A 25,601-nucleotide genomic window follows, 5' to 3' on the forward strand; every position below is an offset into this window, starting at 1 on the left:
CAGCCATGTGCGCTGGCATGGACATGGGGGAACGACTTCAGGTCGAACGAGAATTCGCCCCTTCAGCGTCGTGCTCATTACCATCGTCAAATGGCAAATGCCTCACTGACGACATGAGTGACCAGTGGGAATGGAACTGTAAGATTTGGACTGTTACTCTGAGGGTTTGGTTTGGTGCCACCGAGATGGAGACTGGCGACCGGAAAGAAAAATTCTGTTGTGGGCGGATCATGCAACACACTGGCGGTCGCCTTGTGAGGATGTAGCCGACTGGAGACGCGGCTCGCGTTGCTCTGCTCTGCTCCGAATTGCTCGTCTCCTCTCGGGGTCATTGGGGAGAAACACAACGGCAATGGGGCCCAGGGACCCCCATCTTCCATCTCCAACCGGACCGGGGATGGATGTCCAAGGAGTTGGAGAACGCACCGCCACGGAAGAATGATGTCATTTCATGACCAGCAAACTCTCAACACAGCGGGGCCCCTTTTCACCGAAGTGTCTTTGGAAGAGACTTCGGCTCCACCACCCCACGAAGTCCCGAGCCTTCGCAACTTCACCACGACACTTTCACACACAAGTTGCTGCGTCTTTACAGCTGCACTATGCACGTCGCTTGATTTGCGCCAACGGCGGCCTACACAAATGGCCGCCAATGCTGCCAACAACTGCCTCTATGAACAGATGAAACACACGCCGACAGAGACGACCATGGTTCAGAGACCAATAACAACTTTGAACCGGGCAGCTTGCAAATCTGAAACGCTGCCATCCGATCATGTGTGCCCTTTCGCCGCATCATCCAGAGTGTTGAATCTGCCAGATTTGGGAGAAAGCTGTCAGACGCCTCCCGTTGTGCAGTCCCAATGAGGGGCGGCGAGATGTGGCAGCAACGTCATGATCTCGCTCTCGCTGCAGACGGCCCCATCCAAACACATTCTTTTCGGTCTGACGATGGGGGTCAAGTCTCGGCGCCTCATGCTTTTCGGCATGCGGCACATGGACGATGTGGCGTCGACTGATGAGAGTCGTTGCCGAGTCTGCGGGTTTGCTTGAGCTCCCGTCCAACAAAGCGCTCGTGCTCGAATTTGTCCACTGCTCATCCGGATAATTCACCGGGTGGATACGATGTGGTGCTGCCAGGCGAGATGGAAGAGTACTTTGGTGGTGGGTATTCAAACTCCAGCAGAAGCTCCCTGGACCTTACCCCGGGATCTCGAGGGCTTCCCAGGATGCCATGTCCAACCCAATTGCCTCCCATTGCCCACAAGCGACGACGCGCCGGACGACGATGCCGACCTCGGGCAGGCGCCACCGCGTCGTCGTCGTCTTCGTCGGTGCAATATGAACCGTGGCAAAAAATTACGACTTTCTCACGACGCCCTTCAGCTTGCACTAACGAGCAAGGGCACGGAGCCCGCAACACGCCGTGGCGACCAGCGAAAGACCAATCCGTCTCGTGCGATGTTATCGCGAGCCAAAATATTTGCCAAGCTTTGCGAATGTAACCCTCTCGACTGGCTTGTGGGCGGCCGGTCGTCGCATTCTGGCAGACATGTCTCTGATCGCGTCAAAAGCACAGAGGGTCGCCATGCACGTTTGCGGAGCCGAAGGACGTGTGGCTTCGGAGCATGAGCTTTTGGGGGAAGACAGCACCACCCCTACGCACCCCCATGCCATCCCGTCAAATGGTATGTTCACACGCCAATGTCCGCATAAGATTGTGACGACTGATGGTGTGCTTCCCAATCTGGTGTTATCGATGAGGCCCAGCTTGGGATCTTCTGCGAAACCTCCCCAGGGGTGCCGCACACTAGCTGCGAGCCCTGAAGACCGATCGATACCAACAGTCTGCTAGTCAATCAAGGGTCCCGACATCTGCCGCTTGGGAACGGCCACCGTTCGGCGCAACGGCCGAGCAGACTACACATGCGCAGTCGACCAACGTAGACACAATGACGAGGTCTGTTGAGGCGTTCAAAACACAGCAGTGGAGAGCTCTGAAGCGAAAAGTGCAATTCGACGCGAGGTTGCAACGGTCCAACGACCTATTACACCTGAAATTGCTTACTCTCGTGACACTTCCAGGTCAGCGTAGGATTCCGTGCCTCAGCGACCTGCCGTAATTGCAACTGTAAGTCAAGACTCCACAGCAACGGAGGCGAAGAGGAGCGGCGGCAACCGCCGGAAGAAAGAAGAGGGCTTTGATGACGGAGACTCGATATTATCACGCTTCATTAAGTCTCAATAAACCTGTCAAAGTTCGCTTCGACGCACTGGCACGAGTCAGTGGGCATAGCTTGAACCGGATACACCATCTCGATGGGAGAGACAGCCTCAGTCAACAGCTTTCAATGGGATGCATGCCCCGGTCTGTTGCCCTGCAGCTTAATCCCAATCTTACCGTACGATGGCAGTGTGGAAACATTGGAGGCACGCTTCTCGGGACTTGAGACCCGCCTCCGGAGGTGGACGCATCTCGGGCGGTGGAGACGCGAGGTTGCCATCAAGCGCGCCCGGTGATGAGAAGCTTTCGTCAATATGCATCAGGGCAACCACGGTTGAGTTCACCTGCTTGGGTTGAGGTCCACCTCACGTTGCAGTCGGAGGCCCGGGGCAGAAAGACGCCCTGTGCCGGGACATGGAAGGGACCGTTGTCGTTGACCCCGGGACGTGCCCTCTGCTCGGGTCTAGGAAATGACGACGCTTAGGGTTAAGTTTGTAAGCGCGACCGGTCGACGAGGGTAGCCAGGCGGAGGTTGCAGCACTAACGGCGGCAAAAACTGTGCATACTGCGCAGGTACAGAGTTGACGCTCACCAACAACATGCGGCAACGGCAAGCTTCATCTCAAGACTCACCGGGGGCTACCAGCGGAGGTAGGGAGACAAAGTGAGAAGGAAGCAGCACAAGGTTCCGCTAGATCTCCGCCCAGCCACGGTGCAATTTGCCGGAGGTCGGGTCACTGGGTTTTTGGATCTTTGTCTCTCTCGCAAGCGGGCTTGTTTGCCGTTACTCTCGTGGTGGCCCGGCATTTTCAGTGGCCATCGGAGAGCATCCCGCGTGCGCGCGCCCTGGGAATCACCAGGATCAGGGTTTGGCTGGTGGATTTGCCCTAGGAACACTTAATACCTTTTAAAGGGTCTCCATCAACGCCGCCGGGATGCAGCGATTATTGACGGCCACGGTTGCCCAAGACAGCATGTGTTTTGTCGATCATGAGGTCATTGGCGATGGTAGGGGGGGGATGGGAGTTGGGAAGGAGGGCAGAAAAGTCTTCGATGGGACTTCCATCTGCGTGGGTCTTGCGGGGGCAGCCCGGGATTCATGTTCGGAGAAGGGGGGGAGCCGCACGGCGGCGCACGAGCAGATGCAGATTGGTCCCTGACCGATTACCATAATCAAGGTTGGCGAAGGGGACGGCCGAGCAAGGGTTCGAAGGGGAGCTTTGGGTTTGATGATGGGCTGTTGGCAATTGAGGAAGGCGGGAAGGGGAAAATTGGCGATGATCATTGCTGGGAGAGGTAGGTTTCTCGATGGTAGGAATCCGTGGATGGAACCCTTGATCGCGGGTCCCCTGGGAAAATCATTGAATATTGATATTTATAGAGGGCTGAGCCACGATTGGGGGGTGAGAAGGGAGACCTGGAGGGGAGGCACTGACGTTATTTGCGTACGATTTTTGCAGATGTCGGACATGGGGAGACGCTGCCACGCTGGCCGCCGGAAGGGCAACGTTGGAACTGACTGGAACAGGAACTTGGGACGCATGGTGAAGGGTGGGAAAAAAGGGGGTCGACACGTTGCGGTGGGTGTGATGAACCCCGGTTCCCCGAGACGCATGTCCGACGTACGTCTCGAAGAGGCGGCATTTGGATTGGGCAAGGAGGGCCGTGATGCCATTGCACCGGGCCCTGGGCTCCGTCTACAACGGAGGCTTTGCCACCCGTTGATCGCTCGTGTTCGGCCGGCTGCCCGGGGCCACAGGGGGATGGATGGAGGGGGTCGGGGGGATTTTGGGGCGGCTCTTTCACCAGTTGTTTGGGGGTCGCGAGACTGACTCCACGAGTGTCCTCCGTCGAGGAGATTTGACGATGGCGGTGCTTATTGGGCGGGGGCCCCCATTGAAGTTTGTCCGGCTCGGTGGCTTGCTTGCTGCATATCTGGTGCGACCTTCTGGCGATGCAACGCTTCAGGTGAACCCGTCAGTTGGAATGCTGGATAACGGTCAGAATGCAGATCTTCCAAGATTCCCATGCGGAAAAGGACCCTGGAGTTGGCAGTTGGTGGTGAGCAATACGAAGAGCCGGGTTCGGTGGGAAAATGCCGAATGCAGGTACTGCACACACCAAGTGGGCATTTCTGATGGTAAGTTGGCTGGCGCAGCCTCAATCAGGACTTGGTTGAAGGCATATTGGCGATATTGGTGATTGATGATTGGGGTCCATGCGAGGTGGAGGAGGTGGTGGTGGTGGTTGGTGGTGGGTTCCTTTTTCTTGGTGAAAGCATTGACTTTTGACGCCGATCCCAGAAGACGCACGAAGGGTAGCATGATGGACGGGGATATCCCCTTTCGGTGCTATTCTTGGTTTGACTCGTTGGATGGATTGATGGATGGAGGGTCCCCTCTGATATGAGGATACTGGAGGTACGAGGCGTGGAAAGTATCTCGCACTCTCTGGACAAAAGAGTTTGATGAGTTTGATGGGACGGGATGCCGTTGCGGCCTTGGAAGGGACCCCGGTAGGACCCTGAATTCTGAGTTGAGGGGGGGTTCCTGAAGATCTGCTCGCAGACGCCCTAGGGCAGATGCAAAAGAGCCGCCGACACCGTCCCTGTCGAGGTGTGGTGTGTCTCGTGATGGCTTCAGGAGAAGCCCAGCGAGGGAACGGTCACGAGACATGCGGCGGCGGCGGGGTGCAGTCCGAAGGAGGCCGACGGACGACGATGAGAGGGGGAAGGGGGGAACGGGAGGCGAAATGAGTACGTCGCGCATTGCGAGGACGGCGGATACGGCGTATGGGAATAACTCTTTTTGCTCGTGACACCTTTTTGCGGTCGGTGCACTAGGAGGAAGAAGGATCAGGGTCGGGTCGGGTTGGGACCGGGCCGGAGTTTCGTCGTGGTGGCTTGGTGATGGTGTTGAAAGAGGAGAGAGGCTGCGAGGCTTTTGCTCCCTCTTTCGACAGTACAAAGCGGGGGAAGCTATTTGGGCGAAAGGCTGCTTTCCAGGGCACGAGGGGTAAGTCTTTCATTGCGGGTGTTTCTTTGACGGTGGTGAAGTTGGTCTTTGTCATGGGCGTTGGTTTCTTTCTGCAGGCGAGGGGGACGAAGGACTGACTGAAGCCACACACAAGCGCATACACGTACACATACACACGGACAACTCAAGAGCAACACAGCAAAGTATGGTCACCTGGTCCAGACGAGAGGCGGGGGAGGGGGAAAAGCCTACCCACGACGAGATGGTAACATTTCGCGCAGGAGAGGAAGAGAAGAAGGTTGCAGGTGCCGCCGCAGCCTCTCGTTGCTGCCATGTGCGCATCTCACGGAGATTTTGAGTCAACGTGTTTTGAGCTTGTGAAGACGGTTGGATTAGACATGTGCGCGGATGATTGGCCGATGTCCGGTGTATCGGGCGGCCCAGAGGTCGGGGCCAGGTCGTGGGTTTGCGCTTTGTAGACTTTCAGAGGGCACATGTGTTCGGTCCGGGCCTGTCTGCTGGTCAAGTCTGCTTTGGGGTTGAGATGAGCCATGAGGTCCTTTTGTTTTGCAAGTTGTTTGCACACTGTTATTGGAAACGGGGGAAGAGGTGGGTTGTTTACTGCGTTGAAGGGCTTTGCATCTTCTGATCGATAAGATTTGTTTTCTCTTCTGAATCAGTGTCAGAGAGAGATACGGAGAGATGTCTTTGATAGAGTCAGTCTCAACCTCACAACTGGAGTCTTGACTTGCGAAAAGTCAGAGGTGCAAGGCCCTCGCGTGTTGGAAACAGCGTGTCGAAGCTCTTATCGTCCCAAGAGTTAGGTGCCACTGAGGGGTCTGTCGGTGTTATCAGCGCGGGCGGGCAGGGCACCATAGCACCTCAGGCTATTGCGGCCATCTGAAACCTTATCAGAGACCGTCTTGGACAGTGCCCAGGCCTTATCGGGTCGCGCCAAGAATGCGCCGAAAAGGTCGAGAAGGCGCCTTTGCGTCGCTGCTGCGAGCGGCACCGGCGCACGTCACACGGCTGACAGCGACACTGTACGCCAAAGTACCTACCTCCATGGAAGGATAGGTAGGTCCCCTGGGCTCCCCGCCATCATCACCTTACCTGACCTAGCACTCCTAGGTACCCGTGGACAGCCTTAGCGCCGTCTGCTGTCCCTCAGCAGCTTCCCGCTCCGGGTGTGATGCGCACCTCATCGCATTGGGGAGAGCTGCTGTGACTGCCTTCTGGGCTCTGAGGTGGTCGACTCGGTCCGTCAGGCAAGGTACCCCAAAGTATCTCCTCTGCGTTTGGCCGTGCATCTCATACCTCGAGTGCCATTACGTGTACCTCCATGGCCTGGAACCTTTTTTTGTACGCGCTGCATCTGCATCATCTCTTGCAGTGTACTTACTCTCTGATCTTCTTCCCTTTATCCCACCGCCCTGCTGCCGCCTGCTGCTGGACAAGAGACCATCCACCGCTTTTCCTTTTCATTTCTTTGGTTTTCCGAATCTCTTCTACTCTACCTCCCTCCCTCCTCCCGTGGACAGCATATTTCTTCTCCCAGTCGGCCTTGTCCTCGCCTGTCGGATATCCGCGCCGCGCACGAGTCGGACGACTGAAACGAAACGGAACGCTGCCTTGCCTCACCTTTGACCCGGCGTCGAAAGATTTCCATACGCGGTGTCCTCTTCTGTTCCAGGAGAAAAACACACCCTGAAAGCTCCTTGTCGGAAGCCCGCGACGACAGAAAGAAGGAAGTGACGAGAAGAAGCAGCAGCAGCAGCCAACAGCTTCTTGCGTTGTCGTCGCCGTCGTCGTCGTCCCCCGTCATCGTTGCCCGCCGCCTTTGTGGTCTCTGAACCCGGCCACTCTAAGCCAAAAGGAAGACCCCCCCGCCAGCCGTTCTCGGCCCCCCACCTTATCTCGCAGCAAGCCGCTTTTTTCGAGCCTGGGCATTTTCAGAGAGCCACCAAAGAAACCGAGGAACCGTCGTCATCGTCCGTCATCGTCACAACCCGAGATCCGACAGATCACCAACAACCATGGCTCCCGCAGCTACCCACGATGCTCCCGAGGAGACCCAGAGCGACGGCTCCAAGCTGAAGACCTTCATCGGTATTCTGAAGAAGTGAGTAGCAAAAAGCCCACCCGCAGCTGATGTGGCGGTCTGTCTCTGCGCCTTGCGCCGCACGCAACGAGGAGGAGGGGGAACAAGAGAGCTTCGGTTTCAACAGCGTCTGTCGTGAGCACGGGCGGGGTTGCCATGGCGGATGATCGACGCGAGCGGAGGCTTCAGAGTCGCAGAGTCGCATCATCGCCAGAAAGGGAACTTTATTGAGTCGAGAACCTTTGCTAACCGCTTCAACTATCCATCCAGGTTCATTGGCGTCGCCGACCTGGCTGCCGTACGCTTCTCCCTCCCCTCCCAACTCCTCGAGCCGACGCCAAATCTCGAATATTGGACATATCTGGATGCGCCTAACGCCTTCGTCGCCATCGGCACCTCTGACGAGCCCCTCGACCGCATGCTCGAGGTTTGTCGCTTCTGGTTCACCAAGGACCTCAAGTACGCAAAGGGCAAGCCCTGCAAACCATACAACTCGTGCCTCGGAGAGTTTTTCAGGGTGAGTGCTGGCCTCTTCTCGCGATAGTTATGCGACACGCAGCTCCCATGACTCGCGATGCTAACAGCTGCCCGGCAGTGTAACTGGGAGACGGAGAACAACGCACCCAAGATCAACACGACCGCTCTCAAGACCGGAAGCGGAACTACCAGCAGCTCCTCCAGCTTGAAGTCTGCAAAGGGCGACAAGAATGCCTCCGCCGTTTCGCTGTCCGTACCCCCGCTCGGCACCCAAACGCCGGACAGCAAACCTGTCCTCGTGTCATACCTCACCGAGCAGACCTCCCACCACCCGCCCGTGAGCGCCTTCACGATCAGCTGTCCCGAGCGCGGTCTGTCCGCCCGCGGCTTCGACCAGATCACGGCAAAGTTCACCGGCACCAGCATCCGCGTCCTGCCCGGCGAGCATAACCTCGGTATCTTCGTCACGCTCGACAACCGCGACGGCGAGACCTACCGTCTGACGCACCCGGCCGCGCACCTCGGCGGCATCCTTAGAGGCACACTGACCGTCAGCGTCAGCGAGATGGCGTACATTACGTGTCCGCAGACCAAGCTTAAGACGATCCTGAACTACGTCGAGGCGGGCTGGCTTGGCCGCTCCACGAACCGCGTCGAGGGCATCATCTTCCGCTACGACCCCGAAAACGACGACAAGGTGAACATCAAGGATGTCCCCGAGGCGGACATCGTTGCCCGTCTGGGCGGTCCCTGGCGCGAAAAGGTCATGTTCACGTTGGGTCCTAAGCCAATGGTAAGCAAATCCTCTTTCTCTTTCGCCTCTCCGAAAACTAACTTTGTCCCGCAGGATTCGCATCCCCCGGAAGCCCGCTACACCATCATCGACCTGGGCCCCCTCAACGTCGCGCCCAAGGTCATCCCTCCCGCCGAGAAGCAGCTCCCGAACGAGTCGATCCAGCTCTGGTCCGGCGTCACGGAAGCCATCCACGCGAAGCAGTTTTCCAAGGCGACGACGGTCAAGGTCGAGCTCGAGGAGAACCAGCGTGAGAAGGCGCGCGAGCGGGAGCGCACCGGCGAGGTCTTCAAGCCCGTCTTCTTCGAGCAGGCCGTCGGCAACGAGGGCAAGCCGCAGCTGACCGAGAAGGGGCGCGAGGTGCTCGCGAGGGCGCAGAAGGGGGAGTGGGACTTGGCTGGCATCGTGTAGGGTTACTGCTCTAGGCAAACATCATCTAGACAGTATTTGTGTGTGTGTGTTCTCCTTTGACGGGATGCTGTGAGATTCCCCGAGGGGCGGGGTCTGGCTGGTGCATATTACATGCTTACCATTTGCTTTTTGGGGGTTTCCGTCCGAGGGTCAGGAGAAACCGACTCGTCGCCCCCTTTTTATTGTTTTTTTTCATGTTTTAACGGCCGACGGCATGACATTACCAACATTGCACGGGTTGAGGTTGCATTCTTTTTCGGGATGTGGTTTTGTTTATTAGATGAGAGCAGAAGGGTGCACAGACAACACATTAGGAGAAAGACAGGGTGGACGAGAGTCTTTGCAGCAAGACGGTAATCACCACCATTCGCTATTGGTCCGATTCAACTTGGACGGCATGGATTTTGTGTGTTTTTTGCGTTTTTGAACTGGGATGTCTGTCTATCCGTCGTTGAGCATTACATACACGCTGCACACAGAGCACAGAGCACGCAGACGAAACTCCACCTGAGGGTTCTCAGGTTTACGGCGTTGGGAATTTAGATGGGTTTACTGATTTTTGATAATAATACTTCTTTTACTAGTATAGTGTGACTTGACATCTTGATGTGGTGTGATGAGCTTAGGTGACTTTTGAGAGGTGAGTGCTTTCTTGGTTGTTGGGACATGATGAGATGGCAGGAGTTTGGTTGAGATGGTCTGGTTTTTGTTGTTTTCCCCCACAATAAGGGTCCTATCAGGGGTTAAAAATGACAAACGGGATGATAAGAGAGGGTTCATTTCTGTGTCTGTGATGAGGAAGTTTCGGCATAAAAGCTTGTCAAATGACGTGCTTTGAAATTTGAGAGATGAACATTGGGAGGGGTGGGTGGGTGGTTGGTGGCTGAAGGTGCTGCATAAGGTAGATATTAGAACGATAACGCTTCATGGTCAAGGTTTGTTGAGATTGGAGGGGGGAGCAGACGATGGGATGGCGTTGGAGGCTTTTGTTGTCGGATAAGTTTCTCGGATAAGGGGGAAGATCTGGGGAGACGGCTGCAGAATCGGATGACGGCTTGGGTTGGGTTGTTGGTATCAAGGTTCTTTCGGGGAGGAGAATTTCTGCCTTTGAGGTTCTTCTGGGTTGGTTACAGAAGGCATTTGGTGATATTTGGTTGGCTTGAACTTAAATAGCAACTGCCAAGCCATGTATCTATCACAGTGATTTGGTATGTTGAACACAAACATTATTCTAAGGGTTCTCTGCGTCTTTTCCTGCCCTCCAAATCGATGAAAATGTGGCAATGAACAAATTGGCGCGGGGACACCTCGTTTGATACCTAGGGAGCATTATACAGGGACACTGGCGACTTCGAGTCGGTACCAGATAAAGCTCAATCCGGTCTGAAGACACCATGTGGAAGACAGCTTCACTCGTTTTCTTGTTGGGTCACACAAACCTTGAGCACACGGAGCCAGCTGGCGTCGATAGGGGGATTTCATGGTGGCGTGATTCCATCAAGGTAGCCTAACCTTCTCATTTTGACGCAGGTCATCAGAAAATTCTGACTTTCGAATTGATGAAGTTGCCTTAAAAGACTTATCTCGCTCTTCTTGACGACTTGATTCTGCTTCTAAGTAAGAGAATGGCTCCGCCGGGTCCGTGTTAAAGAGATGCCAATCTTGGCCCAGTCTAAACGAAGACTTTCTTATTCCAGAAGGGAGCTAGAGAAACCTCGGTATGTGCTCCAAATATTGAAAAGTTCGATGCCGTCCATCGAATCTAATAGTCGCAGTGGGCAGTTGACAAACCCCTCTCGGCTCTGGTACACATCTATTGACTTTGAACTCACTCATCAAAGTCCATCAATTCAAACGCACCCACGTTGGTCAATACAATTGCCATGTTCAACCCTTCCGACGACTCAGCTTCGGGTTCACATACCCCAGTATCAACGCCAGAGCTACCGAAGCTCCCGTATGAGATTTTTCTGCTCGTCGTCGAGGCCTTCCTCGAGTCTGCTCATGCCGAATTCTCTACAGATCCAGCCTCGTGGCAGCTCGAATGCGAGCCAGTCCGACACAGCCATATTCCGATCCCCGAGGTGTACTACATTGACGACTGCGACGAAGATGGCGACGATATGAGGAACAAACGCTTCAGCCTTCTGCGCGGTATTTCACAGGTCGACCTAAGGTCACGTCGCATGGTCAATCAATGGTTCCCTAGACTCGCTTTCCTCGAGCATGGCATTTATGACGCACATGAATTTGCACACGTCTGCACCAAAGTCGACGTGTTCCTCTTTAGTGCCCCCCTTTATATCCCCCGTTCGCGGCTAGCCGCCCCTGTTGGGCCTCCATTCTTGGACCTACTCCGGCTGCTTGAGCACGTCCACTTCATGAACGGAGATTTCGACCTAGAATCCCTCAGTGCCATGCCGAGCCTCAAGTCCGTCAGTTTCCGGAAGAACATCGACACGATGGGACCCCACGAACATGGCAAGTCTTCTTTTGCACAGGAACCTCACGCCCGGGTCTTCACCCCGCCGGAGTGGGAGGCCATTCGCGAGTCTTCGTCAATATGGCAAAAAGGAGTCAGACTCTTTGTCAATCCAGTCAGCAGCTGGTACTCTACAGATTGGCAGTCGGCAGAGCTTTTCTACCTCCAAGCTGGTGCTGGCAAACGAGACGCAGTCCGAATACTCAGGTTCGCTGTCAGCTGCCAAGGCTGCCGTGATGCGTTGCCCTCCCTGGGACGCGTGTGTCTCAGGTACGCAAGCAGATAGGGTCCCTGGCATTCTCCTCCACTCCGCTCGAATGCATCATGGCGCAACGCATCGAATCCGATGGCTGCGTGAAGAAACATACTAGCATCACAGATGCTCAAAGTCTCCTTGTTTCATAGTTATGAAGTCGCCTGATGGAGGATACTGTTATTTCTTTTGAGATCACCAGAATAACCGCCCTGATATTTGTGACGGATGGTAAGATGTGGGATGGCTCATGTATCGCCTGCGAAAGGAGTTCCGACATTTCGTTGTCAAGTACTTCGTAAACCTTTTTCCATAATGAGCTTTTGAGAAACCAGGAGGAGTTAGAAAGGATGCTGAAGACATCTGGAAACTTCCATTGCCTTTGTTGCGTCTCTGGAAGGGGCGATTTGACTTGTTGAATGTGTAAGACTTGATAGCAGGGCCAAGGGCAACACATGCTTCGACCTTCATCAGGTTCATCTCTGCATCTCCATCATCTTAACGCGCTCCTCACAGACCTACAGTCTCACCCTCATCATGGTTGATCGATCTGATCTCTCCTCCCTGCGCCATCATAGATCTCCGTCAGCAAAGATGGAGGGCCCCAAGCTCCCATACGAGATCTACTTGCTCATAGCAGACGCCTTCCTCGACTTTGCCTATACCGAATTCTCTGCTAAACCGGGCTTATGGCGTCCCAAGAGCGAACAGCAGTACGGCACCGGTAGCTTTGCGTTTCCTCGCCAGATGTATCTCCCGCCGAGATTGGTGTTAAACAGCGACGGCGGCCACATTGTGTTACGCCATCGCCTGCTTCGCGGAATTTCACAAACCGATGTAGCATCGCAAAAGAAGGTCAATCAACGGTTCCCGAAGTTTCCGTACAAAGACCTTTGGATCGATCAAAATTACATCGACTATCCGGGATTCGCACACGTCTGTCCCAGCGTCGACATCTTTGAGCATGACTGGGAACCTACGTACACCACCATGCCTAGGCTGCGTTCACTATCCCAGCCTGCTCCCGATAACTCGGGACTGCTGCGGGCGATCGAGAATATCCAGCTCCACGCCTGGTGTGGCACCGATCCTGGCCTCCCAAGTTTCCTTTCCGCTCTGCCGAACCTTCGAACCGTTAGCTTCATATGGCAACCGCCAGGACCCTACGGACCGTCTGCGGCCAATCCCAGCTTTCACGCACACAACGATCCTCCTGCGGTATATGAAACCCATTCTGGAAACGTCGATATCACGGAATGGTGGAAGATTATTCGACAGTGCTCATTTGCATGGGAAAGGGGGGTTCGGCTCTTCTACTGTTATCATGAGGACTGCGCGTGGCCTGGCCACTGGCCGTCAGATGAGCTTCTTTTCGACCTCACTTGAGGAGAATTGCCTTTCCGGACCAGACAATTTGTTGCTGACTGTAATGATTGCTTGGACGCGTTGCCCCGCTACAGCCTGCGCGAACGTTCTGCACGTCAGTTACCGCTATTAAGCCTCGGTATAATTCCCGTCGTAGACGATGCCTTTACCGTCTTCCGCAGGATGTTGCCATAGTAATGAAATTCAAGGACGCGCGAAGGATTTTCACTGGGATGTGTTGGGGTCAGTAATGAGGGGAAGGGACACTCGCGTATCACGTTGTCAACACTAGGCAGATAGATCAATATGGCATCGCCCGACAACGCCCTTCCAATTAACCCTTTTTTCAGTCATGGGTTTTTGATAAATGAGATCCTATAAATTCTTCTATATGAGAGCAGCGTGAAGACCTTTTGAGAAAGTGGGAGAAATCTTCAAGTCGGGATTTGAGACTACTCGAGCACACTATCGAAGACATCTGGGGCGTTGCGCACAAAGGTGGTGACAGCCAACGCATGCATAAAGCCCATCATCCCCTGAAGTCACTATTGGGCGTCAAAGCCTCTCTGATGAGCAAGGATTCTGTACAACTTATCAACCAAGAACCTTTCACTACTGAGAGATATGAAACAGGCAACCCTGAATGAAACCTCTTTTCCTCCTAGAAGATTCTTGCTTGGCTTAGTAACATGGGTCGCGCCCACGCTCGCCGGGACGTAGTGGAAGGTGCGAGCTCACATACCGAATGTCAGACACTTGATGTCGATGCTAGCTGCTACATAAATACTTCAACTTTGGTCGGTTCGATCTTTGAAAGCTACTTATCTCAACACCTGCTCGGCTGGCCAATACACCCACCCTCACCATGGCTGATACATTTGCAGCTTTGGGTCCCCATGGCTCAACTTCAGCAAGTACAGGGTTTTTCAGGGTTACGTACGAGATCTATTTGCTCATAGTCGATGCTTTCCTCGAATCTGCTCATGCCGAAATCTCTTCCTGGCCTGCTACATGGGGACTCAACAAGAGGAAATGTTTCCAAAAGACTCTCTCTACTTTCACCTACAACTGTGACGGCGGACGCATCAGGCTCTACCGCCTCCGCCGTCTTAGCATCATTGCTCATATAGACCGGAGGTCACGCAGCCTGGTCGATCGACGGTTCCCAAGGTTTCACTACCACGGACGTTCAGCTGGGATTCGGTGCCATACTTCCGCTGCTTGCGCGCAGTTTGTACATGTCTGTCCTACGGTGGACATGTGCCATGTGTACTGCAGAAATTATTTACTGTCCCAGCTTCATCCCCAGAGCTTGGATATGTTTCGAGTGGTAGAAAACATACATTACCATGACACACTATGTGCGGGAGTTTTCACTGCTATGCCGAACCTCAAGTTTCTCACTCTCTACATTAAACCACTGGGGCCAGATGAGAGGTCCATTTTCGATGAACACGGCCATGACGCGATTTTACCAGCTGAGAAAATTGGGCGCATCTTCGACCAGCATGAGTGGGAATCCATTTGTAGCTATTCGTCGAAGTGGGCGAGAGGAATTAGACTCTTCGTCAACGGCGGGATATGTAGCTTTCGAGACCGGCCCGTTGAGGAGCTCTTGTTCGACCCACTCGCGAACGCGAAGGGCCTGCCATTCCGGTTGAGGCTATCTGACGACTGCGAAGAATGGGGTCATGCGTGGCCCCTCTGGAACTATTATTGATTGGGTACGTAGTGAACAGCAACCAAACTTTCGTGACCGACGTGCACTGACTCTCTCTAAGCCACCATCTCACGGGTCACAGCCATTTTGGCGCTGGGTCCTTCTCGACATGATATATGGATCAATTCTGCCAAATGTTATCCGCAGAAAACATTACGAGCAGTAGTTTTTGAATGAACGGTATGCTGTGAACACACTGATGTACGAGTCCATCATCACCAGGCCGAGAAAAATGTGAAGCATCAAAAGGCAGTGTTATTGGTGTCTCATCAGGTCATGGCTTGTCTTTTCTTCTCAGGCCTAGATTGCTCTGCCTCATGGCGTGTGTGAAAGTTGTCGACCCATTTCGTACAACCCATCTACAAAAATGTCCAAGAATAGAAGTTATCGTGTAACATGGTTTGTCGAAACTAGTTCGGCCCAGCCCATTTTTAGCTAACCAGAAAGAAGTTCGGTTGCCAAAAGCTTGTTGTGTCTGATCCCGTCATGAACAAAGCCCTTCCAGTGGCGTTTCTCGTGTGTGATGTCGAAGGTGATTGATTTAGTAGGGCTTCTCGCCGATGCTGTCGATGGTGTCAGTCATTTGTTGACGAACTCAAAAGAATCATGGGATAAACTCACTAGTTGCCGGGGGGAGAGTAGCGGGCAACAACGTAGGTGGCACCGGAGGAGTCGGTAGCGGTGGCCATGCCGACCTTGGTGGTGGACTTCCAGACGACCTGGGTGTAGTGACCGAAGCTCATGTAGTTGGTGGAGCTGATGGTCTCGCCGTTGTACTCAGACTTCTCGGAGACGAAGGCGTTGACGGCGTTGAGGTTGGGGGAGTCGCCGCCGGACTGCATGTACAGGTTCTCGCCCTGGTCGGAGACCTGGGAGTGGGTGAGGGAGCCGACGGAGGTCAGGTGGGTGGCCCACTCCTGGGCGTTGGCGGCGAGGGTCTCGTCCCAGACGAGGTTGGGGGTGCCAACCTCGGCACGGGCCTTGTTGTGGGCGTCGAGGGCCGCCTGCTGGTCGGAGGTGAGGCTGCCGGAGGAAGAGGCGGCAGTGGTGGCGGCAGCAGCGGGAGCGGAGCTGGTTGTAGCCGGGGCGGCCTCCTCAACGACGGGGGCGGAGGTGGTGGGGACGGCGGTGGGGATCACGGCGGCCGGGGTGGTGGCGACCGGCACGGGGGTGGGCTGGATGGAACCGGAGACGGAGGTCTGGCCCTTGCCCCAGTTTCCGAAGCCGTTCCAGCTCCAGCCGTAGGCCTGGCGCTGGGGTTGCCAAGCAGCGGCGTTGGTGGCTATGGCGGCGACGACGACAGCGGAGAAACGCATCTTGATGGTTGTTTTGGGGGGTTTTGAAATCACCGGGATTCAGCTGAAGAGCTTGGTTGTGTAATGAATGAACGGAGGATGGATCCTGCCAAAAGAGCGTCGATAATAAAACCCGAAGGGTGTTGTAAAGGAATGACAGACGCGATAAGGACAATTGTACCTTGGTGAGGAGAGAAAAAAGACGAAAGCAATTGAGGGCGAGATCAGGTCATGATATATACCTTGTCGAGTTTGGCAGGGCGAATCTCGTGAGGTCGGGATATTTTGCCGCTGCGCCATTAAACATGAGACGAGCGGTGATCTCCCGTATGCAAGCCCTCCACCTCGAAATGATTAAGCCGGACGCGGCGTCTCACCATATTGGCCCTCTCTTCCTCTGGAGCCCCGAGAAAGCCTTACGAATCCCTTCCACATACCCCTGGAGCGCTAATCAGAGATGGAGGGGTCATGTAGGGGGAAGGGTTCCTAGCGGCCTCCACATGGGCCAACAACAATAACAAACACGGCAGCTTCTTTTTTCTCGCAAGTGCAAGCGAGAGGAGGGGGGATGGATCAAGGATGGGGGATCAGTCGAGGCGAGGCCCCAGGCAGCCGAGGAGAAGGAAGAGGAAGAGGAGGTCAAATCTTGGTTTACCATGTCTGTGTGGTAGGATTCCGACCAGTGTCCAGATGAATGGTTCAACTTGACGGGGGCTAAAGCCCATCCCATGTCTCACCACGGGGGCGAGAGAAGACGGGCAAGGGAATAGCCCTACATTATGTCACTTTGCGTGGTTTAAGTGTTTAGTCTCGCTGCCGGTAAATGGAAGGGATCCTACGTGGGGCCGTGCAGGGCCGTGCAGGGCGGTCCAGGCCCGGGAAACTGACAGGACATCCCGGGGGACGCCCAAGACGCCTTCAAGAGAGTCCAGAACAACCGGGGATGAAATATGTTCCGCCCGGGGTTCGTTGGATGAAGCGTTGACAGAAGATGGTGTTGCTCGCCTATGGCCCGGGCCCCGCATTTCATTTCAGTCTCTGACACCCTCTTCCCTTGCCGCTAATTAATCCTGTTACAGAGGCCCTAGAAGCCAACCTCCGAAAGGCTGGCGTCAAGGTTTGTTTGTTATGCTGTCCACAAAGAGTGGGATAAGGCGTCAGCGCCCATGGGCTTGTGCGGCGTGCGGGGTTGCGGCCAATGAAAGCTGCTGTGATGATTCTTCTCGTTGTCGCTTTTCTTTTTCGTTTTACCCCTGAATCAGACATTAAACTACCGGCTTGCGTGGGATCGTGGAGCCCAGGCCCAGGTAGCTAAGGAATGTGGGAACGCACAGTAAAAAGCGCTCTGGTGATGAGAAACTGTGTTTCGTACCGAGACATGGCCATCTCAGCTTCAGAGAAGAAAGAAACGGTTTGGCTCGAGTAGAGAGGACAAACTTCCCGGGAGCAAAGCTTCTCCTGTAGAGGCAAACACGCAAACACACACACAACTGACACTCATCTTGCATCCTGTACTGCTCGTGCCGCCAGCTGAAAGAGCCAGCACGGGCCGCGCGGCCCCGCATTCCCGCGCCGTTGAATCCGTGGTGTCGGGATTCTTCTCGGTTGGGCTTGTGTCATGCGTGTGCAACTAAGAAGATGGGCGCCTAGACCAGTCTGTGTGCGTGTGTGGTTCATCTGATCTCTCTGCCTTCTCTCCTCGAACTTTCGAGACCTTCACGCGTGGGCCGCACAAGTCCAGCACTCTAAATTGCCTTCTGTCGTTAGCCTCACGCTGGTGCTACGCGAGATGGGCCCTCTGATGAAGCTAGTCTCCAGAGCTCCGACCAGCCAGACCTTGGACGTTGAAACTCATACAGCATGACTTATGATCTCGTCGAGGTGGGCCACCGAAATTGCCTAATTCGGAGGTGATGAATCTCGCGGACTGTTCCGGCGGCAGCAAAGGGCATGCATCAGCATCGAACATTGTCCGTCTTTTTCACCGCTTCGAAGACCAGCTCTAGTGATCTCGTTTTTCGTCAAGCTGAAGGCTGGCGGTCATGGATGATATGATGCTGCCAGCCGTAACACCCGGTTGAGATCAGGCAGCGGCGGGGGGCGGGATCCTCCAACCGAGGTTCCCATAGAAAGGCGCTCAAGGGTCACCCCTTTTTGCGGCATGCACGGGGAAGACGGATGAACAGAACGGGTGTTTGACCAGTCGAGACTTTTGTGGCGACTCTTACGACAGTCTTCAGCGTCACTTGAAGTCGAATCCCGCAACGAGTGGCAATTCCACGTCGTCTCCGCCCCCTTCCACGACGGCCCGAGTCAGGAAACCCCCACAAGTGTTCGCGTCGTGCCCATCGCAATCTTTAACTAACAGCCGTAACTTGGAAACACGAAGAGACCCGGCTAGCCATGTCTTGAGACTGTCTTTCTCCAAAGGTTGTTGATATAACCGTCCAGCTATAGAATGGGACGTCAAGCGGCTCAAGTCTGGCGGACCCAATTCTCTTCATCAACTTGTTGGCGTCGTTGCTCCAAAAGCTTGCGCCAGAATCGGACCTTTTTCTTCGTCTCCAGCCCCGGAATCCCTTCGGATCGGAAATCTCTGTCAGTTGACTTGGAATCCTCCGATCTTGGCGTCAAGCCGGTGTTGGTTCCCGCGGGAGCGTGCCCGTTTCCACCAAACAGCCCGCGCTATTCCTTCGGGATGGCTTCTCAAACGCCGCGGCGACCTGCAGGATTCGTGGATGGTAGCGCGCAATCAAGACGCAACTTTATGATTAACAAACGTGATAAAACGTCTGTTAAGATTATGGATGGCGTATGTTTTCTTCCGTTGGCAAAAGAAACTCTTGTAATGAGTGCGCAATGCACACCATCTCAATCCCTGGCCCCTTCTGCTTGCTGTGGAGAAGACAGCAGATGACGTTACGCATGTGCATGTTGAAGTTGTCAAAGATGCATGCGGGCCATTTTGTGCTTCGAAGGAGGAACTCACTCGGGAGACGCAGCCTGTTAGAAAGCTCTCGTGGCAAGTGCTGCCCTCCGCAAGCCCAAGTCAGATGCCCCGGCTTTTGGAGGAATCTCGCTCCGGGGGTTTGCCTTCTCCGACTGCAAGCGGAGCATTCGGTAACATCTCAAGTTCTCAAGATCTATCTGAGCGATGCTCGGCATACCGTCGTATACGCCTTGCCTCTGCCTTCAGAGCGATTGCTACTCAGCCTGTTCCCGCTCACGAAGAAAAGCCATTTGCGCGGGTTCGGCCTTCTCTTCTGGTTCCAGTTATCCAGTTATCCGGAACCTCAGGTAAATACTGCGTCCCGAGAACCACACTGGTTTTTCGTAAGGTGATTAACGGCAATTTTCTTACATCCGCTTCGAATGCTAATCACAGAGTAATGCAGGCCACCCTAAACCAGCCCCATCGGAGCAATGTCGCCGCAGACTGAGATCCCTCCCGAACAGTTTTCCGGGTGCTCGCAAGAGAACGCGCCAACCAAGTGTATCGCGATGTTCATTGCAGATCCGGATCGCTCCCGAGAATACCAAAAAGTCTAACTTGTCTAGGTTCGCCGGTGCCAGTAGTTGAGACCTGTGCGCGATTCGCGCCGATCAGGGTGAAGCCGAGATAAGAGATTCCGATCGTCGTGGCTTCGACACGCGCCGAAACTTGATCAGAACGTGCTTCTCTTCGAGGCATGCGACTTTACGGCACCGGGCCAACAAGGCCAAAAGCGAAAGAAATGCATGGTCGTGATAAACCATCTTCAGTCTCCCAACCCAGGCGGAATTTTCTTCGAGAATAATCAAAGGAACCTGCATACGGGCGTGTCCGCGATATCACTTATCAGCTCATGATGTATCCAATTGTTCCCGTCCCTTTATCTTATCAACAGTCTGCCGGGGTTTGATACAAGATCCCGATTGACTCCGTATCAAGTATCCGCCGTTTCTTTGCCTCCTCATCCACCGACCAACGGCACCCCGACCGCTGAACCATCCGCTTCACAAGAGGCCATGCTGCAAGACACGGCCGACCGAGCCTCCCGACGATGGAGTCGATCGACCAACGGATGCGTGACGTGCGTACGGTCCAAGGTCAAATGCTCAGAGAACCGGCCAGTATGCCAGCGATGCAGCCGCCTACAGCGGCATTGCGAATGGCGCGAACACCATGTTCCCCTTCGAGAACGAAGGCGAGGATTTGGCTCTCTTAAATCTCGCCTTCAGTATGTGCCTCCCCCAATCCTCCCGTCGCACAGCACTGCCAGTCATGCCGCCCAATTTACACCCGAAAGCGACGAAAACCCTGGCGACTGGGAGGGTAGTCCATCAGAGACAGCAGTGGAAGCAACCGAGTCGATGGGCACGACTCATCTGGTTTTAAACCGCACTGCGAACATAGAAGAACAAGCGACCTTGACGACTGCGAGTAGTAACGCAGCAGCGCTCCCTCTGTCGACACTGACCGCTCGGCATGTACCCTCCCGATGCTCGATTCTCTTTGGTCCCTTGGAACAGGATGCCCTGTACTTCTTCGAAAATGTATTTTCAAAGCTTAGTCCCAAGACATTTCTCTGGTCCAAGCTCGCCATAGTGCTTCATCATGCCTACGACGACGCCGCAATTATGCACTTGCTGTTGGCTTCTTGTCTTAGTACCGTCGCTCGGGGCCATTCGGATCATCAAGTGTTGCGGACTGCAAAATCCCATTTTAAAAGGGGCACGACACGTTTTGTCGACGGAATACAAGAGCATTCATACAATCACGCGCAAGCCTTTATGGTCTTCTGGCTGCTACAGCTGACGTACCGTGCCATTTGGGACGGCAAGTCTCGTTCGGCTATGAAGAATCTCAGCACCGCGTTAGTCAACTATGTTCACAGACATCGTATTCTCGAACTCTTTGGTTCCAACAGGGGCCTCTTTGAGAGTCTCAGTGGTAGTGCCTCTGCTGAAGGGGACTTCGCCGCAGATTCATCGTCTCTCAATCCGGTGGCAATGGCGAAAAAGAGTCTCCTCGCTAGTCTCCTGCTCTTCACAGCGTACGAGGACCTGGACTCTGAATTTTGTGGTTCCGGAGGACAATTTGCTGAACTAATACTTTCCGGCAATGACACATCACGCTCTCTGTTCGCCTGTTCTCGTAACATTCATGCTGACTTCTTCGGATCCTCCTATCCATGGGAGGAACTGATGGACGATGTAGAGCGGTCAAGGCCACTAGAACTTCACTTTTTCTCAAACATATGTCTTAATCGGCTAAATAGAGCCCATGCGTGTGGCATTGATGTCGAGGAGCTACGAGAAATAGAAGCGATTCTCCATACGTTACGCGAGGTAAGCATACAGCCTTCCCATGTCCCACTTGGCTTCCTGCAGATTGCATGTCGGCCTCGCACTTTGCATTAGCTGACTTCGAATGCCCTCTTCTGGGCTGCAACAGGATTATTCTGCCATTTTCAAGCTGGCAGAAGCTCCGTATTCAGCTGGGAGAAAGTTGATTGAAACTTCATACAGCATAGTAGCGCATTTTTATGCTATTCTAGTCTGTGTTCTGGTTGACATGGCTTCTACTGCCCCATCCGAATCACTCCAGCGAGAATTTGCCGTCGCCAAAGACAATCTTCTCCGCGTGATATTCCGGATGGCAACACAGTGTACGGATAACCCAGTCATGTGGAGGAACCAGTGGGCACTATTCGTAATGGCGAGAGAAAGCAACGACGAAATTCATCGGGATTGGCTGCTGCATAAGCTTGGGAATAGCAGCTACGCGGCGGCATTGAAGGACAGCAGTGCGCAAGATTTCAACCCCTCGGTCTCAAGAGATGATTAGTTCTCTCCTTCGGAATATTGCTCAAAGGAAACGCTTTTCTACCAGCCACGTCATTTTCCCGCACCTCAATTGTTAGGATATCACACCTATATGTTTTATCACCCTGCTTCTTGTAGGTTTATTAGTTCTGTTTGGCTCAGAGTCTTTGAACAAGAGTTTTGCTAGTCGGGTAGTGTTATTTAGCTATCCGGGTAGTATTAATATACGCGTATGTAATCCGTAGCCTATTTCTAAAGTAACTATATTTCCTATTCTCACTTTCGTCGTCGTTATTATCTATTATTATCGTTATCGTCGTCGTTATCATTATCGTTATTATTCTTCTTATTACTAGTTCTATCGTTCTCTCTATGATCACGAATTATAGGGGACATTGCCCGGACAGCTAACTAACACTGCCCGACTAGCAAAACTCTTGAATAAATGTCTGCGAACTATGTCGGGCTCGCTTTGGTCCGTCGTCTTCCACTTATTTTACAAGGCAAGTTTCCAACTTTGTCGGTCTCTCTAACCGACCAAATCACGCCGAACGTGGCAATTTCCAGCCATTGTACTACTGGATCTCCAGGGGGTCTCGTGTGAGCATGCTGTTCTACGGCCCACATGTGTTTTCAATCTGGGCGCCGCTATCACTACATGGAGACGGTGGTTCTAAGAGAGAAATACTACGAATCGCGGCTGAGCTTCCGAGGTACGCAGTCTGCCCTCAAAAGGGGTATTTGCTCAAGTGCTTTGAACAACCGGGAGGGCTTCCGGTGTCTAATGAGTCAGCTACCTGGGCGATCGCTATCTCGAGTCATGGTCCCGGGTAAGTGGGAAAGCAGAAGTGAATGTCATAGTATTCGGCCTCCTAGTAAGTGTCGTGGTGAGGAATGTCAACATGTCTGCCATTGCCCTACGGACGTCAGGCGGCGCTCGTCAGCAGTAGCATCGAAGAGTACAAGGAGTCTCACGGACGATTTTATCGTGTTAAATCTGGTACAAATGTTAAACTTTCTGTTCGTAGGTGAAGAGGAATGAAGCTGTGCTCACGGAGGATCGCAGTATTGTGTTCATGTTCGGTTGCTGACATCTGAAGTTGCTTGAGGGTGGCTATGCTGGCTTTAGAAGGAGATAATTAACGCAGGAATTCATACATGATGCCGATCAGGAGAAAGAATGGCGATTGGTTAGAGCCCAAGTGAGAGATGGATCGCCTGGCCGGCACAGGTGGGATACTTGTACTCCATACCGCTTGTAAAGAGAAACCATCCCGCCGGCTCCTTTAGCGATGAATACTGCGTATGTTATGCTTTCGGTCTACGCCGAAATAACGAGCTGTACAGACATTTTCTGTTCCCTGGAACCGGCTTGCATGCCTTAAAGATCGCGCGCTCGCATCAATTCGCAGCACTCTCTTCGAACTTCGTACCTCTTTACAGGAATTCTTTCTTCTACTCTTCAACATTCGCAAAATATTCAAGATGAAGTGCGGCCACATCATCATCCTCGCTGTTAGCCTAGTTGCGCCGGCAATGGCAGATTGGTGCAACTACGGCACTAGCAACCCAGCCCCTCAGGGCCAAGACTGTGGCCCAGTAAGAAATATTCACTGACACAATATATTTGAGAGTCATAGCTAATGAGATCTTTTCACTAGGGTTACTACTTCTACTGCGTATGATTCCAGATTTCTCTTGAAATGGGTTAAGAGTAACTTGTCTTACTAATGCAAACTTCCAGTGTGGTGATCAACCCTCTGATGATCGCCCAATTTGGCGCGGGGACTGTTCATCTCCTCCCTCTCACGATGGTTGCGGTGCTGGGGCTGTGAGTAAACCCGCAGATGATGCTTTCAAAGATGGATACTAACTATTTTCTTCAGGTGGTTTCATGCGTATGGCAAACCTCCGATCCCCGAAATGATTAATTCTTTGTTGTACTCTTAACTAACATCCCGATCTAATTAGTGTTCCTAGGATTGCCGTGTTGTTATTATATTCAGTGGCATGGTGGCGAGGTTAGAGCTCTTGCGGCAAGTTTGCTGAAGAAAGTATATCGTGAAAGTCCATAGGTCAAGGGTAGTTATTTTACATAATATTGCAGTTTCCTCTGGTTTTTCAGAATTTACCTTATGAGTACCATGGGTCCCATCGGCTCTTGTTCCATACTAGTGCCCCATTTCAATTGTCTTGATTTCTTCTCCCAGTAGAACCAAGCGAAGAAGATTCATATACGGAGGTGGAAAGATTCATCTCTTTGTTCTGGCGCTAAAGTATACTCATGGCTGCCAGCATCTGGACCTGTACATCTCGCCACTGAGGCTGAAAGTCCCAGTCACCGGGAAGTTTGAGTGCTCTTTCTCAGTTGTTCTCCTTTGAAGTAAATCAGAAACGCTACAGGAGCGACAACCACCCCGATTACAGCCAAGATGGTGTTGCCTATACCATCACCCAACGCCTGATACATCTTGCCACCACATAACGGAAGTAGGCCACCTCCCAAGCTTCGTAGCACAGTGCTGGCCGCCGTGGCACTCGCTGCGTACTCGGTGAAAGCATCTACCAGATACGCATTAATAGGAACGAAGATAAGGATTGTACCAAAGCCAATTAGGAGCATGCCGAACAGTGGTGCAATCCAGTGCACGTTGTGTTCCAGTGTCCACCCGTACAGGAGCAGTCCAGCCGGAACAAGAAGGCTACCAGGAAGTAGCGGGGGAAGTCTGTATTCCGGCTTCATGGTTCCGGATCTCGCGGCGCCTCGCTTGACTATCCGATCTGAACTTACGCTCAAGACAATGTTTCCAGAAACGTTGCCAATCCCGAAAGCCAAGTACGTCAGTCCTACGTTTCTTTCGTCAAACGTGTCGTAACGTTCGACAAAGGTGGAGCTCATAGTTGTGAACATGATGTAGATATAGCCGTAATTAATCGCTGCAAGTGACGACAGGAAGAACACAATTGGCGACAGGAAGAGTAATTTGGTGGGTCGAATAATAGCGCTTGTAAAAGTTCTTAGGCGAGGTGGTGAAGAGAAGTCGGACGCGTTGACAAACCCAAGAGCGTCCCGCGCTTTGTCCTTGGTTCGAGCCTTGCGCTTCAAGAGTGTTGGTAGATGAGATTCCCTGAGGAACGCTGCAGTTGCCACAAAAATCACTGACATCTACAACACATTGTCAGTAACTTTCCCTATGAGCATGGAAGCCAATATCAAGAAATCTAGGCTCACTGCTATCGCCAGAAACCAAAAGTTCCATCTCCAGCCCATCGCAGCCGCCAGGTAGCTCCCGACGAGAGGTCCGATGGCGGGGCCAAGTAGGACGGGAAGGTTCCAGAGAGCGAGAGCCTTCCCTCGCTCTTCTGTTTTGAAGATGTCAGCTACACTTGCAGGACCAAGTGCCAAAGGACTTGATCCCACGAGACCAGTGGCAAATCTGAAAATAATCAGCATTGGCAAGTTGATCGATAGCGCGCATGCTACGTTGCTGATGATGAATAAGACAGAGTTGACGTGATAAATGATTATCCTTCCATACATCTCGCTCAGCGGCGCATGCACGAGGGGCCCCAAGGCATACCCAAGAACGAAAATGGATACACTGAAAGCTTCGAGGTCGGGGTTTTCTGATTGATGGAAGTCTTTCATAGCGGAAGCGGTGCTTGGGGCAAACATAGAAGAGCCAAAAGGGCTTAG

The 25,601-nt window shown here is 53.3% G+C and overlaps 5 protein-coding genes across 5 annotated transcripts; 3 read left to right on the top strand and 2 right to left on the bottom strand.

Moving 5' to 3' along the window:
* Window positions 1–7,235: 7,235 nt before the first annotated feature.
* On the top strand, window positions 7,236–8,981 carry GCG54_00004362 (Oxysterol-binding protein-like protein 1; the record flags this gene model as incomplete). The annotated part of the gene is made up of 4 exons (XM_045404412.1): window positions 7,236–7,321; window positions 7,571–7,817; window positions 7,896–8,570; window positions 8,625–8,981. 4 exons carry the CDS (start codon window positions 7,236–7,238, stop codon window positions 8,979–8,981), a joined length of 1,365 nt encoding a protein of 454 aa, XP_045265196.1.
* Window positions 8,982–10,864: 1,883 nt separating this feature from the next.
* GCG54_00004363 (uncharacterized protein) lies at window positions 10,865–13,102 on the top strand (the record flags this gene model as incomplete). Its single annotated transcript, XM_045404413.1, has 2 exons — window positions 10,865–11,670; window positions 12,241–13,102. The coding sequence occupies 2 exons, from the start codon at window positions 10,865–10,867 to the stop codon at window positions 13,100–13,102; spliced, it is 1,668 nt and encodes a 555-aa protein (XP_045265197.1).
* Window positions 13,103–15,342: 2,240 nt separating this feature from the next.
* GCG54_00004364 (Pathogenesis-related protein PR-1 type) lies at window positions 15,343–16,117 on the bottom strand (the record flags this gene model as incomplete). Its single annotated transcript, XM_045404414.1, has 2 exons — window positions 15,343–15,364; window positions 15,423–16,117. The coding sequence occupies 2 exons, from the start codon at window positions 16,115–16,117 to the stop codon at window positions 15,343–15,345; spliced, it is 717 nt and encodes a 238-aa protein (XP_045265198.1).
* A 3,987-nt stretch (window positions 16,118–20,104) lies between these two features.
* GCG54_00004365 (uncharacterized protein) lies at window positions 20,105–21,926 on the top strand (the record flags this gene model as incomplete). The annotated part of the gene is made up of 4 exons (XM_045404415.1): window positions 20,105–20,173; window positions 20,211–20,320; window positions 20,350–21,427; window positions 21,534–21,926. 4 exons carry the CDS (start codon window positions 20,105–20,107, stop codon window positions 21,924–21,926), a joined length of 1,650 nt encoding a protein of 549 aa, XP_045265199.1.
* Window positions 21,927–24,242: 2,316 nt separating this feature from the next.
* On the bottom strand, window positions 24,243–25,553 carry GCG54_00004366 (Efflux pump rdc3; the record flags this gene model as incomplete). Its single annotated transcript, XM_045404416.1, has 2 exons — window positions 24,243–25,070; window positions 25,137–25,553. The coding sequence occupies 2 exons, from the start codon at window positions 25,551–25,553 to the stop codon at window positions 24,243–24,245; spliced, it is 1,245 nt and encodes a 414-aa protein (XP_045265200.1).
* Between the last annotated feature and the right edge of the window lie 48 nt (window positions 25,554–25,601).

Source organism: Colletotrichum gloeosporioides (assembly GCF_011800055.1).
Source record: "Colletotrichum gloeosporioides strain Lc1 chromosome Unknown consensus_37, whole genome shotgun sequence".
Lineage (NCBI taxonomy): Eukaryota > Fungi > Ascomycota > Sordariomycetes > Glomerellales > Glomerellaceae > Colletotrichum > Colletotrichum gloeosporioides.